Consider the following 13,609-nt stretch of genomic DNA (forward strand, 5'->3'; position numbering starts at 1 on the left):
AATAAAAAACGAGGCACTTAAATACTTTGAATCACTTTTCCGCTCCAAACCACGTAAAGGGTCTTGCCCATTCGAAAATGAACCTGACCGCATCTACATTTCGCAAGAAGATAATCTAATCCTCGAATCCCAATTCTCAGAAAAAGAGATCTGGGATGCCCTTAATGATTGCGAAAGCTCCAAGGCGCCTGGACCGGACGGTTTTAACATGAAATTCTTCAAAAAATACTGGTGGTTAGTTAAAGAAGACCTCATTAGGGCCCTAGATTGGTTTTGGCTCAAATCCGAAATATCTAGGGGATGCAATGCATCTTTCTTCACGCTAATACCTAAAAAATCCAACCCTATTGGCTTTAACGAATATCGACCCATATGCTTAATCGGAAGTTACTATAAAATCCTCACCAAGATTCTCGCTAACCGTCTTTCAAAAGTTATCCATAAAATAATCGGTGTTGAACAAACCGCATTTCTAAAAGGTCGTAACATCCTCGATAGCGTTCTAATTGCAAACGAAATTATCGATGAACTTAAAAGAAAAAAGCAAAAAGGCCTCATATTCAAAGTGGACTTCGAAAAGGCATTCGACTGCATCGAATGGGATTTTCTTTTCGAGACCATGGCATGTATGGGATTCGGACGCAAATGGATCAGTTTCATCCATGCATGTCTTTCCTCTTCCTCCATTTCCATCCTTATCAATGGTTCCCCGACGGCGGAATTCTCTCCTGAAAGAGGAATTCGCCAAGGCGACCCTATCTCTCCCTTCCTTTTCATCATCGCGGCCGAAGGTCTAAACATCCTCACTAAGCGTGCTATAGCAAACGACCAATTACGAGGGATTTGTGTCGGGCATGATAAGATTGTGTTATCCCATCTCCAGTATGCGGACGACACAATCTTCTTTGGTGAATGGAGTAAACGGAACGCTAAAAACGTGTCCAAATTACTCAAATGCTTTGAAAACATATCGGGCCTAAAAGTTAATCTCAAAAAAAGTAATTTATACGGAATTGGTGTTGCACAAAATGAAGTTGATGCTATGGCTTGCTACATAAATTGTACGGCCGGCACAACTCCTTTCACTTACCTCGGACTTCCCATCGGCACCCTCACTACAAAAGCCTCGTCTTGGAAACCAATCATTGAGAAGTTTGACAAAAGACTCTCTGACTGGAAAGCAAAATCAATCTCTTTTGGCGGACGACTAACCTTAATCAAATCCGTATTATCTAGTATCCCTCTTTACTACTTCTCCTTATTCCATGCCCCTTGCAACATCATCAATTTACTCGAAACAAAAAGACGCAAATTCTTTTGGGGTGGGTCCGAAGCGGACAAAAAAATTAATTGGATCAAATGGGAACACATTCTTTTACCTTATGATAAGGGTGGTTTAAACATTGGTTCATTATCTTGCAAAAACATCTCCCTACTTTCCAAATGGTGGTGGAGATTCCATAACGAAAAAGATGCTCTCTGGGTTAAAATAATATCTAGCATTTACGGTCCGGGTGGGGGGGGGTTTGCGCTAATGATTTATCTAGAAATGTTTCAGGTAGCACAATTTGGAATGAAATTATCAAGGCGGGTAATATCGCGGACAACCTCGGGACAAACTTCACCAAGTCTATCACCAAATGCATTGGAAACGGAACCGACACCAAATTTTGGCATGACACTTGGTGTGGTTCCGAAAAATTCAGCAATCAATTTAGAAGACTATACATGCTTGAAAGCAACAAACAAGCTCTGGTTGCCGATCGTATCACGTCACAAAACTCTACTTCCACCGGATTATGGAATTGGTCGAGAAACCCATATGGACGTACCCTCAACGAATTAACGGAACTCAACAATCTTATTGCCTCCATTAATTTAACTGATAAACCTGACACTTGGAAGTGGGCCTTAGATAACGATGGTATCTTCACAACAAAGAAACTTGCTTCTATCCTCGACAACACCATACTCGCCACTCCACAACACACCTTCAAAACTCCGAAAAACAAACTTTTACCCCAAAAAATTAACATATTTATCTGGAGATTAATTTATGGTAGAATTCCCACTCGCATTGAACTAGACAAACGTAATGTTGACCTTAATTCGATTCTTTGCCCATTATGCAACTCACACGTCGAAACCATTGAACACATTCTTTTTCTTTGTCCGAAAACATCAAGTGTATGGCTATCTATACTAAAATGGTGGAACCTTCCTTCTAACACCCTCACCACCTTTACCGACATTACCATCTCGGAGCAACCGTTCCCTACGTCGAAATCCGGTTCATACATATGGCAAGCCACTAAATGGGCATCCACATACATTATTTGGAAACATAGGAATCTTAATGTCTTTAGCAAAAAGGAATGGTGTGTTGCTACAATTTTAACCGAAATCCAATCACAATCTTACGCTTGGATCTCCAAAAGAGCAAAGAAGTCTATAATCGATTGGCATCAATGGCTCATCAACCCATCATCATACACCTCGGATCAACAAAGAACGGGCATTGGCTAATTTACTTCACGTCCTAAATAGTCCTTTTGTACTCATGCTTCTCCATGGATAGGTCTTTGCATTTTGTCACTTGGTTAAACGGATAGTATTAATCAACTTTGTCACCGAAAGTTCGGTACTGTTCGGTTAATTCTATCCTACTTGAATCCTCAAGTTCCGCGGTGTCAAAATGTGTGATTTATTCATGAAGGCGGCATTTGCTTTTTTCCGTTATCATCATATTGTATAGAATTTATAGGGCTTGTAACTTTCCATTATATAAATAAAATTTCTTGCTTTTCAAAAAAAAAAAAAAAAAAAAAAAATATAATTAATATTAATAATAATGAGGGTTTCAAGACATTACATCAAGCAAATAAATTACTCGTATTAATTTAATATTAATTTAGTTGAATAATCTTTTTTTTGCAGGCAAAATACGAAATTTAGTTGGATAAACTGAAGTTGAATCATATATAAAGGACAGATAACGGTTAAATAGTATTTGTTTATTGTCATTGCCGTTGGTCAACTTTTAAGGTATATACCTATGCGCATTCTAAACACCCTTCGAAAAGGGGTCACCGGATCAGCATACAGCCTTACACCCCAAGAATTACAAAGATCAAAGAAAAAAATGTTTGTAAGCGATTCAAATTTGTAGTTTTGTTAAATTTTATACAAAAATTCACTTTAAAACTTATCAATAAAAATAGAAGAACACAAAAATTTCTTTATTTCTTATTAACATTGTTTGTAATTTTTTTTAATTTTTTTTACCAAATACCTTACGTAATTTTATATTTTTTCTGATATATTTTAGCCAGATTCAATATAGAACGTACATGCAGTACAAATTTAGTTACAAGATGTATAATCCTAAGGAATAAAATTATTCATTCAAATCCGGTAATCAAATTTACTTAAACACATTAACTGCATAGTATACAATCATATAAATGAACCGCTATTATAGTGTTACATCTGATCACATAAAATGCTAAATGCAGCTTCGCTGATAATTTTGCTACAGATCTAGCTTGCTATTTACAATTCCCTTTTCAAATTGGGAAATAACAACTAACCTAATGAAGCTGCATGAATAATCTATACAAATTACAACAAGCATGTAATGTATGTATGTATATATATATAGTGCTTGGCGCTTAATATAATCTTGTTACGAGCCTACATTGGCGGCGTTTTGAGAAATGCACGCACATTGTCAACTCTATGCCGCCTGGGCAGGGTCGTCTAAACCATCCGACGAAGAAGAGAAAGAGGGGAGCCATATTTCTACACGGGTCCCACCAGCTCCAACTGCTGCATCCATGCACCGAGGAGAAATCACTCTAAGGACACAACCGTAATTTTCTAATATCTCGCGGGCAACAGTTAACCCTGCTATGAAGTTCCACGTCATGTTGTCTTCGAGTACTCCTTTTGATAAAGAATCTGCTCCAAATGGTGTCAGAGAATGCATTTGTGTCTGCAGAAAATAAATATTATGTTACTTGTTTGCATCGACCATTAAAATTACACACTTATAATAAGAGCCAGGGGTTCATCATCGTCAATTATAAGAATAGATGATGAAAGTTAACGCACCATGTAGTGCATGTCAGGTCCATCATCGTCGATTATAATTAGAGCACCGCCAGCTGGAGCTGAGGTGGACACAATCTCAACCATTCCTCCAACATTCGTACGCAATAAAGCACCCTCGATTAAATTGCTTAAAGCCTGGCGAAGAGCGGGTTCTTCAACAGCAACGTCAAGCGTTTCGGGAAGTTCACATATTTGTATTATACGTTGCTGCTTATGAGCCAAGGGTTCGAGTGCATCCACCAGATCAGATAGTATTTCAGAAGCATTACACGGCCTATTAGATATGCAAAATATAAAAAAAAAAAACTGTGTTGTAAATGTATATAACTGGCCTACTTTTTTTTAAAAAAAAAAATGATGAATATAATATCATTTTAACAACATGGAAATCTGACCTGACGTTTTGATTTAACAGAGGAGCGAGAGCCAAAGGGGGCATGGACAATTCCAAATCCTTGTTTTTAGGAGTAAGAGAGAAGGGCCCACCATATTCACGGCCCTTGGCAGTAGAAGTGTCTTTTGAGAAAGCATTGGATAACTGAGACCTTACTGACTCATGAGTTGACTCGTTTATCCTCATCAGGTTTTCTTCATTGTATCGAACTATATTAGTCTGAAAGAAATGAAATAATATCAAGAAATTAATAAACCAATAAACATATAAATATGTTGTTGTGCGAGAGAAAACCTTAGTCACGTGTACAGCATCTTGAAGTTGTTGAAGAGTTTCTCTCATATGATCCCCTAATACCATTATGTCCTCAACAATATCATATGAAACCTATCATAACAATTCCAATAATCACAACAGTTAACTTCCAAGAAAACTTGAGCGAATAGCTAAACATTTAGGCACACACCTCGTTTTTCTTGATATTGACTGATAACATCTTGCTTAGAGTACGGATGCTAGAAAGTGGGCCACGAATCTGTAGATAGACAAACATATAGTCATTATATTAACCACAAAGTTCTACATCCAGAAATAGGAAGCGTAAGCAATTACAAATTTATTGTTGAGAATCTGGAATTTGGGAATAGAATCTTACTTGCTCAACCAGATTGTTCATCCTAACGTTGCTTTGCCATGAAGATTGCTGGAGTAACATTGCTTTCTGCAAAAAAAAAAAAAAACATGAACACATTACTCACTATCTAGAGTTTTTGATATTTAACAAGGAAAATTTATTAAAGTCCACATGCACAAAATTTCTTTTGATCGCCTGTTATATTATTGGTCAAATAATCAGTTTTTTAAATAGCTACAATTATGTAACAGTAAACTAAAATTACCAACTAACTCTTTATTTCAACCTTTCAAGAGGCTTATACTCACATTTTCATAATGTCTCTCATTCATCACAAAAGACTTCTATTTTTCTGATTTTCTATATATCTCTTAAAACATTTGGTCTTAAAAATTACGCACTAACTTACAGCTGTCAGTAATCATATTACACAATATCAGTTACCCACCAAGAATTATAAAAAGCTAAACCAAAAGTTCCAACGAGAGGAAACTGGTCATTTACCTGATCCATAACATATGCCATAGCAACAGAGCGGGATATATTTATCGCATTCAATCTCTGTTCAGCAGAAAAATTGTGAAATTCCGATGTTTTATCAACAAAAGTTTGAATCTCCCATGATTTTGAGATTCCGTATGGGTACACAGCATACGATTCCTCAGGTAACGAGCCTTGTTTCACATCATCCTTTTCCTTTCTTATTTCCATTTTCGGAAGTTCAGCAACCAAAAATCCAACAACAAAAGGATGCTTCACCATTGGGAAAACCAAAGCTCTGGACTCGGGAATAAATTCTGCCTACAATTTAAATTTTAACATCTATCCTAAATTGAAGAAACAACAATCAGAAACAAAAGAAAATACTATATCTTATTTTGTAGTAACATATATGTGCATGATACGCATACCTGTTGTTTTAAAAGAGAAGCTTCAGCTGCCCGTAATCCTGCTGAGACGCTAAAATTACCGATTATTATAAAAATATCGGTAGTATTAGTTCCGGGATAAACAGTAGCCCGACGCAACTCTAGTCTGTCCATAACATAACTCCCAGCTGGTCTCACATATACCTGAAAATTCACATGCTATTGGTCACACTGCACACTACACATGCATTGTTTATTCGTTTACAAGCTAACGTTCGCCTTAAAATTGAAATTATTTTCCAATAATTAAGAAATATATTCATTTTATTACTTTAATTTAAGTCTATGATCAATTATGTTGAATTTCACTTGTGATCCGAGGTCGATTAAGCTACTGGTGCAAAGTAGACTCACTTAAGTTCAGTACCTAATTGACATTTCTTAACATTGATAATAATTTAATTTAATTTAATTATACATAACATATACATATATACATATTTAATTTAATTACAAATTAAATTAAATTAAAATAAAATTACCGATAAAATGGCGTCTGGATCAACAATACGACGAAACAAATTCAGCTGTTCGATGCAAAGCGTCTGAAAATCAGAGCTCGGAAGCATAATTGATTTATTTTTTCCGTCCTGTTCAATCCTCTGCACGAAATCAACCGGAGACGTTGACGCTTTACGAATGGCGGCAGCGACAGCGGACGCAGATGATATCATCACTACGTCATCTTCACAAGTGTTAGTATTACCATTACTACTATTACAGTTACTAAAACTTACTTGACGGAGAGCTGACTTGACGTTAGAGTTACTGCAGTGAACGGCGGTTGTTGTGGGGATCGATTTGTAAGAAAATTGACGATGAAGAGTATGATGATGAAATTGAGAAGGAATTGAGGTTAGAAGCATGATTGTGAGAGCGTCGAACACTGCCGGAGTTGAGTGAGTGAGTGGTGGTTGGGGTGTCTGGTGCGGCAGTTGTCGGGGGATAAAGGTAATGATTTGTTAAAAAGTTACAAGTTTAGTTTAGTCCCTACAGTTTTTGAGATTATAAGTTCGAGCCCTTAAACTTTTACACTGCAAGTAGCGTTTTTTTTTTTCTTCTTCCAAAAAACAATAATATAAATAAACGGATCCGGAAATTAATAAGGTACAAAACTAATACGATACGAAAAAGAAACTATCACTATCAATCAACAAACACAAGAAACATGTGAGCAAAACAAATGAGCTAGACCAAAACACGCCGAAGCCACTAACATGATGGACAAAGGTTATCAAGGTTAGCAAAACAAACGGCTAAGTTACATCTAAACATTTATTTAATTTGCTTTTCAAAGCAAGTCGGTATTTAGAATTGAAAGTTTATTGTCAAGTTTGAATTGGTCCTTTGTGTTCGCACTTGTATTTCATACTGTGGCGCATCAAGAAATTGTAGTCACTGGTTAAAAATTCAATTTTTTTCTACTAGATTACATATTTCAACGGTGTTACTCAAAAAGATTTACACTATCCAATTATGTCACTAGTTAAAATAAAATAAAAATCCATTACATATCGTATTTCATTGGTGTCTCGTGCTACCACTTAACATATATTAGGTCCGCCCCTATTTTCATATTTGAAGTTGAAAATGCAACTAATATTAGAGTTTTATATTGTTTATAGTATTTTTCAAATGATAACTCTCGGAGCCAATAACGTGCTTAAAGTATATAACAGTTACATATTGACTTTAAAGTGCCGATTATTGAACTGTACATATATTTTAAGCACAATAGTGACATGTATTGTTGGAAGCTTTGACGAGCCCAACACACCCACTATTGAGGACCTAGGTTATACTCACTCACTACACCAACACTTTGACGTTGGTTAGCCTTTAATTATATGAATCCTTAGTGCACAATAATATTTAGGCGACAGTGTCGACCATATATCATTCAGGCGGTATAACCGACCATATATCACTTAGGCGGCAGAGCCGACCATATAATAAGAACAACACAAGTGCACTAAGAACTTAAACACAAACTAGGGCTTAACCGGGAAACTTAACAAAGAACACTTTTATTAATACAAAAATATAATTACAGTATTACTTACTTATAAGTTTTCTTTTCTCTACTTATAAGCTCTCTCTAACTCACACTCTTCTTATTTCACACCTTACTTCACACCTTACAAATGAAATTCTCACCCTTATTTATACTACTCCATGAAAGTTTCTAGAAACTAGATATTTCCATGGATATATATAAATATCTAGATATTTTTATACATATAAATATCTAGATATTTCTTACACACATAAATATCTAGATTTTTCTTTACATTTTAATATCTAGATATTTTTCATATACATATTAATATCTAGATATTTTACCCATATACATATACTAATTCCATATTATTCTAAATTTGCATTGTATTTTAACACTCCCCCTCAATGCAAATTTTCTTCCAACGATGTCTTGCAGACCATTCCAAGTGCTTCTCTGAATTTTGTAAACTTCGGTTTACTTAGGCTCTTGGTGAATATATCTGCAACCTGTTCATCTGTCTTTGATGGCATCATCTTGATCTCTCCTTCAAGGATCTTCTCGCGAACATAGTGATAGTGCACTTCTATATGTTTTGTTCTCGCATGAAAGACTGGATTTTCTACTATACGAATAGCTGATAGGTTATCGCAGAAAAGCTTTACTTGATAATCTGTTGATTGATGAAGATCTTCCATTAGTTGCTTCAACCACATAATTTCTTGTGTTGCTGATGCTGCCGATCGATATTCTGCTTCAGTGCTTGACAAGGATACTGTTGGTTGTCTCTTGCTGCACCATGATATTACTCCCGATCCAAGACTAAACATGTATCCAGTTGTTGACCGTCGTGTATCACAGTCTCCAGCGTAATCGGCGTCACAATATCCAGTCACGTGACATTCTTTTGTTTTCTTGTATAAAATACCAAAGTTAATAGTGCCTTTAACATACCTTAAGATGCATCGTACAACATCAAGGTGAGGCTTCTTCGGATTGCTCATGTATCGACTAACCACTCCAACTGCATAAGATATATCTGGCCGGCTTATTGTGAGATAAATAAGACTTCCGACCATCTTTCGATACATGGTAACATCTTGAAGACATTTTCCTTCATCTGCTCGTAGTTTTGTATTCGGATCCATCGGAGTTGAGATAGGTTTGCAATTAAGCATTCCGTACTTTTGTAAAAGATCTCGCGCATATTTCTGTTGTCCCAGAAATAATCCTTCTCTTTTCTGCTCTATTTCGAGTCCAAGAAAATGTTTGAGTTCTCCAAGCTCCTTCATATGAAATCTGATAGACAGATTCTCTCTTGTCCTTTGGATCTCCTCATAGTGATCTCCCGTGATGATTAAGTCATCCACATATACTAGCACTATGGCTAGTTTTCCTCGATCTTGTTTCACAAATAAACTAGAATCTGAAGGAGCAACTGTGAAACCACTTTGTACTAAAAACTCACCAATTTTTCCGTACCAAGCTCTTGGAGTCTGCTTCAAGCCGTATAGTGCTTTCTTTAATTTGCAGACATGGTCGGGATGGGACTTGTTCTCAAAGCCTCTTGGTTGATCCATATAAATTTCTTTGTCAAGTTCTCCATGTAAGAAAGCGTTCTTGACATCCATCTGCCACAGCTTCCAAGATTTGCTAGCGGCTAAAGCTAGTAGAGCTCGAATTGTTGTGATCTTCGCCACTGGACTAAATGTTTCTTCATAATCCAGCCCGTATTGTTGAGAAAAACCTCTAGCAACAAGTCGAGCTTTATACCTTTCAATGGAGCCATCTGATCGAGTCTTCACCTTGTAAACCCATTTACAAGATATTGGTTTTACATCTTTTAGCTTTGGAACTAAACTCCATGTCTGGTTTTCTTTTAGTGCATTAATTTCTTCTTCCATCGCTTTCTGCCATTCTTGACTTTGCGCTGCTTCTTCATAAGTAGAAGGCTCAATAGGTATTGATTCATCCACATGAGCAGCATTGGCATACCTTGGATTAGGTTGTCTCGGCCTTGTTGATCTCCTTAATTCTTGCACATGCTCCTCGGCATCCATTTGGCTTGGACGAACCTCTTTGGATGTAGATTGATGTACCCCAGTTTTCCATGGACTCGTTTCCTTAGAGTACGATCCATCTCCTTCTTTAATTGGATCCAATACGTGCTCTTCACGTTCTTCTCTTTCTTCTGGGACTTCTTCTAATTCATGAGATTCTGGAAGCTCTATCTTTTGAGGTGCCCACCATGAAGAAGCTTCATCAAATACCACATTTCTTGAAGTATGGCACTTTCCAGTATTTGGATCACAACATCTCCATCCTTTTCTTGATTCATCATAACCGACAAAAATGCACCGAATTGCCTTCTTATCAAATTTGCTTCGGAGATGATCTGGCACGAAGACGTAGCATACACATCCAAAAACCTTGAGATGGTTGACGTTTGGCTTGATCTTCCATAATCTTTCATACGGTGAAATATATCCCAACTTTTTTTGTGGGAGTCTGTTAATCACGTATGAAGCCGTGCTCATACATTCGGTCCAAAATCTTCCTGGTACATTCTTACCATGAAGCATACTTCGACAAGTTTCAGCAAGATGACGATTCTTACGTTCTGCCACTCCATTCTGCTGTGGAGTATTGGGGCAAGTTAATTGCCTTCTGATCTTGTGCTTCTCAAGATAGATATTGAACTCGGTTGATAAATATTCTCCTCCATTATCTGTGCGTAAGCACCGAATCTTATAATTGAGCTCACTTTCTATCTTCTTCTTGAACTCTTTAAACTTCAGAAAAGTCTCAGACTTCTCCTTCATGAAGTAAACCCACACATACCTTGAGAAGTCATCAATGAATGTCACCATATACTTCATACCTCCAAGTGATGTTTGTTTCACTGGGCCGAAGACATCTGAGTGTATGAGCTCTAGTGGTGTCTTGGACTGATGCTCTGACTCCTTGAATGGCAATTGATGAGCTTTGCCAAATTGACATCCAGCACATATTGTATCTGTTCGGATATCAATTTGAGGAAGCCCATTTACTATGCGTTTCACCATCATCTCCTTTAACTTATTGTATCCCACATGCCCAAGACGTTCATGCCACAGATCAGCCGTCTCATTCTTTCGAGTCTTATCCACATAAGCTGTTTCAGCAGATAATACATAGACCGACTCTATTCTTCTTCCTTGCATAATTGGATTGCCAACCACTTTCACTCTCTTGAATACGGACACATCTTCTGATCCAAAGAGCACATAATTCCCTTCTGCTGTCAATTGTGGTACTGATAGTAAATTCTTCTTTAGGCCAGGGACAAGATACACCTTCTCGAGTTGGAGCTTATGAGAGCCGCCTTCATTTGGAATTATTGTCTTTCCAATATGAGAAATAGACAACCTTGAATTGTTGGCTGTCAACACGACTCTCTTTCCTTTGTAATCCTCCATTTCTTGCAGCTTCGTCCCATCGTTGGTCATATGATTTGAGCACCCAGAATCGATGATCCAATCATCTTTGTAGTTTATTTTTGATTTTAAGGTTGCTGCAAGAGCTTGATCATCCATGTCAGCTTCAACGGAGAGTCCTGCTTCTGTATCCCATGTTTCCTCATTAATGGTTGCTTCGAATGTGACCTCTTTCTTCTCATCTCTTGCGGCGGCCACATTTCCTTCAAAAGTTCGCTTTCTGGGGAATCTACAATCTCGAGCAAAATGACCCTTCTTGCCACAATTGAAGCATTCACCATTCTTTCTCTTATCATTTTCCCCGTATTGTTGGCGATGATCTCTTCTTCCTTGTTGAGCTCCCCCTGAAGCGTTGCCTTTTGATTTTGGGTGACCCTTCCACCCATATGTCTTACTTTCTTTTATCGCCTCTTGTTTTCGAGATGTTGCTTTCTTCTTATTTGTGAAGAGTGCATCTTCTCCGTCTTTTATGGTTACTTCATTCATCTGCTTAGCTAATGCCTCTTGATTAGCCAATAAATTCTCCAGCTCTATTAATGATGGTTGAGTAGGCCATCCTCTCACAGCGGCTATAAATCCATTATACTCGGATCTTAAGCCATGGATGATAATTCTCTTCATCCTTGCATCACTCACTTTCTCTTCAGGAGCAAGTTGAGATATCTCACGACAAATAGATTTCACCTTGGTAAAATATTGAGAAATAGATAGACTTCCTTGTGAGATACCTGCGAGCTCATTTTCCAAGAGCTGGAGGCGTGCTTCATTCTTCTTTGAAAACAATTTTTCAAAAGTTTCCCAAGCTGCCTTTGGTGTTTTCTCGTCACGGATGTGCTCCAATAGATCCTCCTCGATTGTAGTCTTCAATATAAATAAAGCCTTCCCGGCCTTGATGTTCCATTTTCTCAAGGCTTCGGCATTTTCTTTTGGTGGAGGCGTTGTGTCACTGCCAGTAACTATTTCCCATAAATCCTGTCCTTGTAGGTAGGATTCTATACAGGTCCGCCAATAACCATAGTTGTGGTTATTGAGACTCTTGATTCCACTGCTCGTACTTGCAAGATCTGCCATCATGACGTCCAACGTCCAATAAGCTTGGTCCCAGACCGATGAGCTTTCACAGTCCCTAACTGTACTCCGACAGAATCTCCCTTAGAGCTTTGGTGAAGTAAACGTCCAACGTTTACCGATGTTTTCCTCCACTAGAAATGGTTGATGATGTAGCGTGAGGGTACGAAATAGTATTATTTTTAATACAAAATACTACAAAATATGACACAAGTTTTATTAATTTACGGATGGGATATACCTAAACCTTGCTACAACACTATAGGCAGTGTACCTAATCGTAGAGTAGTGTAGTTTTTAGTAAGTCCGGTTCGTTCCACAGGGAGCTAGTGATTACGTACTATATTTTTATAAAACTATATTTATATAAATATATATATATATATAAGTAGTAATATTATTATAAAAGGGGGTTTTTTACCGTTTAATGACCGGTTTGTCGATTTTATATTTTTAAGCGTAAAGATAAATGACAATAATTAAAGTGCGTAAAATATATAAATGACGATAAATAAAATAACAATAAATAAAATTGCGATAGAATATGAAATAAAAGGGTTATGCTTATTTAAACTTCCGTAATCATGATGTTTAACGTTTTGATTTTAATTAATTGTTACTCGGGTTAATTGTCCTTTGTCATGGTTTATTTGATACCTATCTGGTTTTTGTCCATAATAGTCCATCGGTCATAAATATAAAGTGCGAGTGTCCTCGTCAAATTACTCTTATACCCGAAGTCAAATATTCCAACTAATTAAGGATTTAAACTGTGACGCAGTTATCACTTCTGTCAACAATTACACCAGTTATCACTGTATGTAATCCACCCCTGTTTTGATTAGATATGAATATTAATTTACCCACTTGATCAGTTTGAATAATCAATTACCCAACCCGAATAATTAATTAAATGATTATAATAGATTCCATATGAACGTCACTAAATAGGACAACCATAATCATTATTAATTATTAGGATAATTAATTTGAAGA

General features: G+C 36.9%; 1 protein-coding gene across 1 annotated transcript; it reads right to left on the bottom strand.

Moving 5' to 3' along the window:
• Positions 1 to 3,656: 3,656 nt before the first annotated feature.
• Positions 3,657 to 7,006, bottom strand: LOC139862039 (chloroplast sensor kinase, chloroplastic). Its single transcript, XM_071850584.1, has 9 exons — positions 6,553 to 7,006; positions 6,053 to 6,214; positions 5,646 to 5,942; positions 5,163 to 5,228; positions 4,974 to 5,042; positions 4,802 to 4,894; positions 4,509 to 4,726; positions 4,114 to 4,387; positions 3,657 to 3,994 (listed from the first exon to the last, which is right to left on the bottom strand). The coding sequence occupies exons 1-9, from the start codon at positions 6,934 to 6,936 to the stop codon at positions 3,737 to 3,739; spliced, it is 1,821 nt and encodes a 606-aa protein (XP_071706685.1). The 5' UTR covers positions 6,937 to 7,006; the 3' UTR covers positions 3,657 to 3,736.
• Between the last annotated feature and the right edge of the window lie 6,603 nt (positions 7,007 to 13,609).

This window comes from Rutidosis leptorrhynchoides, chromosome 8 (genome assembly GCF_046630445.1).
Source record: "Rutidosis leptorrhynchoides isolate AG116_Rl617_1_P2 chromosome 8, CSIRO_AGI_Rlap_v1, whole genome shotgun sequence".
NCBI lineage: Eukaryota > Viridiplantae > Streptophyta > Magnoliopsida > Asterales > Asteraceae > Rutidosis > Rutidosis leptorrhynchoides.